This window comes from Propithecus coquereli, unplaced genomic scaffold (genome assembly GCF_000956105.1).
Source record: "Propithecus coquereli isolate 6110/MARCELLA unplaced genomic scaffold, Pcoq_1.0 Scaffold442, whole genome shotgun sequence".
NCBI classification, from domain to species: Eukaryota; Metazoa; Chordata; class Mammalia; order Primates; family Indriidae; genus Propithecus; species Propithecus coquereli.
In genome coordinates this window covers 1,689,714-1,692,868 of record NW_012150197.1, presented here as the reverse complement: position 1 = coordinate 1,692,868, position 3,155 = coordinate 1,689,714, and the positions used below count along the sequence as shown (strand labels likewise).

At 59.7% G+C, this 3,155-nt stretch overlaps 1 protein-coding gene across 1 annotated transcript in view; it reads right to left on the bottom strand.

Annotated features, from left to right (window-relative positions):
• The window catches only part of PSMA7 (proteasome (prosome, macropain) subunit, alpha type, 7), a 7,078-nt gene extending 4,006 nt beyond the window's left edge, over window positions 1-3,072 (bottom strand). The window contains exons 1-2 of the mRNA XM_012654591.1: window positions 2,837-3,072; window positions 115-241 (exon numbers count right to left, since the gene is read on the bottom strand). Of these exons, the coding sequence (XP_012510045.1) occupies window positions 115-241; window positions 2,837-2,932 (223 nt within the window). The 5' untranslated portion in view covers window positions 2,933-3,072. The remainder of the gene's footprint in view (window positions 1-114; window positions 242-2,836) is intronic.
• Between the last annotated feature and the right edge of the window lie 83 nt (window positions 3,073-3,155).

Sequence of the window (3,155 nt, the reverse complement as noted above, 5' to 3'; positions counted from 1 at the left end):
AGTGCTTTTTGTTTATCCAGTTTCCATGCCTCACACAGCCCACTCACGCCAGGTCATCTGCAAGCTCTGTTCTTGGAGAGACTCCAGAGAGTAAGGCACTGTCCCGACACGTACCTGCGAAGGCCATGCAGACGTTATCATCCAAAGCACAGATCTTCCGCACTGTTCTTTCATCCTGCAGTTTGGCCACCGACTTCTTTTCCACACCAAGAACAACAATGTCTCTTCCTCTAACGCCAACCTTCAACAAAGATCCACACACCACACGAGAAAGTGACATGAGGGTCTGCGCCAGGCTCAGAGCACCAGCAGCAGGTGTGCACTTGGGGCCTGGGCAGACACAGTGGGCAGCAGCCCCGAGGGAAGGTGTACTCTCCCACACCCCTTCCTGCTCCACTTGCCTGTCACTGGTTGGCGCCACCCCGGCAAGCCACTCTGGGTAGAGCCAACACAGGTACTGACCTAGGTGCCAATCCTGTGCCTTTGAAAGGCTGGTACGTAGTCTTAGTTACAACACAGTCAGTAACCACCGCATCACCAGTGTGTGTCACTGCAGCCCCACTAATCACAGTCCTACGCAAAGCCTCAAAGCCCGAGACTTCACGGTTAAGTCCGGTGTCCTCAGGCCAGGGTTTCTGTGGTTTGAAGTTACATGAAGGTCCACTCTGCTCTTGCACTGTGGCAAGCTAAAGTGCGCCACTGTGAGGAAGGCCTGATGTGCTCTCAGTGGACAACCGTGTCAATTGTTATAGGAAGGTCAACGGCTCCATTTACAGCTGACGCTGTAGAGAGGGACAGAGCTGTGATCAAAAGCGTGGACAGTCACTGACAGTTAACCTTAAGCAGAAACAAAAGTAACAGCCCCTCCTGGTTTAGAGCTGTGGTCCCCAACCCCCAGGCACGGACCTGTACCTGTAGACCTGGAAGGAGGCGAGCAGCAGGCCAGCGAGTGAAGCTTCATCTGTATCTACAGCCGCTCCCCATCACTCGCGTCACCTGAGCTCCGCCTCCTGCCAGATCAGCAGTAGCGTCAGATTCTCATAGGAGCGAACCCCACTGTAAACTGCACATGCGAGGGGTCTAGGTTGCAGCTCCTTATGCCTGATGATCTGAGGTGGAGCTGAGGCCGTGATGCTAGTGCTGGGGAGCAGCTGCAAATACAGATCATCATTAGCAGAGAGGTTTGGCTGCACAATAAATGTAATGCACTTGAATCGTCCCCAAACCATCCCCATCCATGGAAAAATTGTCTTCCATGAAACCGGTCCCTAATGAGGTTGCGGACCACTGGTTTAGAGCAAGGCTTCCCACCCTTAGCACTACAAGCAGCTGGGCCAGCTCATTCTTCGATGTGGCTGCTGTCCTCAGCACGGTGGGCTATTAGGCAGCACCCCCACCTCTACCCCCTACACACCAGGAGCTCCTCTGCAAGGTGTCCACACATCGCCAGTGCCCGAGGAGGCAAAAGCGCCCCTGGCTGAAAAGCACGGGTCTGGAGTAGGCTTCCATTCTCAGGGAGCTTTCTCATGCACTGACGCAGGTGACATTCAGACTGACCCCAGGGGCCAGAAAAGCTAGATGGGTGCAGCGAAACCAGCTGTAGCTGGCTGGCCTGGGTGGTAGCACCGAGGGGTTGGGAGTGTCAGCGACTCCTCTTCCAGTGCTCTTTAAGCTTAGTTAGGTCACCCACATAGATTTTGGGCCTTAATTTCAAAGCAAAGATTCTGGAAATGAAAACAGTTCAAGATTTACAGAACTGTGTGTGTTTTTTTCTCTTTGCCCACTCAAACCTCTGAAGTACCAGGTGATAAAAACTGTATTATATAGCTTGACCAATAACACGGACAGATGTCTTTTCGATATCATAAATTTAAATGTCAAACGGTGTTGCGAAGGTCGCCCTAGTCAAAATGAGAGGTACAGGCTCAGACAAGGACTGACCATGGGTAGCTCATGCTCAGCTCGTGGGGGGGGGTGGGCTCCTTCCAGCTGAGCAGTCAGACCAGCGGCAGCTTGTCATCAGCTCAAGGCCAACTCTTTGTTCTCAAAGGCCACCTGGGCCCAGTGGACAGCTGCTTTCCCTGGGGTGGGGGGAAGTCTCCCTAACTGGGCGCGTCTGGGCGTCCCCCGAGTGGCTTGCTGGCTTGCGTAACATTCCCCAGGCGAGCGCGCTCCCCTGGCTCCGCTCCGGACGCGCACCGGCACAGCCCGCACCCGCACCCGCACCCGGGTCTCGCGCCACGCAAAGGTGACCCGCCAAGATGGCCGTCACCACGGCCACCTGCTCGCCCGCCCGGGAGCACCTCGCTACGAGACGCTGAGAAGAGAAACAGGCGCTTAGGAGTTCACGGCTCACACGCCAAATTGTTTTTCAAAGCACCTGTCAAAAATCACCGCCAAGTAGCTACCAAAATCAAGGTAAAATCCACTGAGAGCAAGCTCCGACTGTGCTGTCCGGGCCTGCTCTTCCTTGAGCTCCCTTTCCTATCTCGCTAGCGACACCGACGTCGTTCCTCCCGTGTCCCCAGGGCCACCGCGCTAGTTCTGAAGGCCCATCGCACACCAAGCAGAGCCGTCAGCACAGCGGCAGCCGGGGCTCCCCGGCCCGGCCCTCTCCCTGCAATCCTCTCCCCCGAGAGCCCGCCCGGGCCCCCCAGCTCCCCGGTCCCCCAGCGCTCTCCTGGGGCTCCCCGCGCGCCACAGCGCTCTCCCCGGGCTCTCCGCGGCCCCCCGGGGCTCCCCCGCAGCGTCCTCCCGAGCCCTCCAGCGCCCCGAGCCCCACTTCCGCCCGCAACCCCGGCCGCGCGCAGGCCCCAGCCTAGCCCTGGCGCCTCACCGCGGTCGAGCCCTTCTTGACGGCCTCCTGCGCGTACTCCACTTGGAAGAGGTGGCCGTCGGGCGAGAAGACGGTGATGGCGCGGTCGTAGCTCATGCCGGCGGGCGGGGGCGGCGCGGCGGGGCAGGGACGCTGTCGCCGCCGCCGCCTCAAAAGCGCACACTCACGGCCGGCGCGCCCGCGCTCCCGGCGCCCCCTGCGCGGTTGGCGTCAGCGGCGACGGCGGCGCCGGGCGGACGTGCGGAAGCGCGCGGGGCGGGGCCGGGCCGCACCACCGGCGGCCGGCTCGGGGGGCGGCGCGATAGCGGCGGGCCGGGCT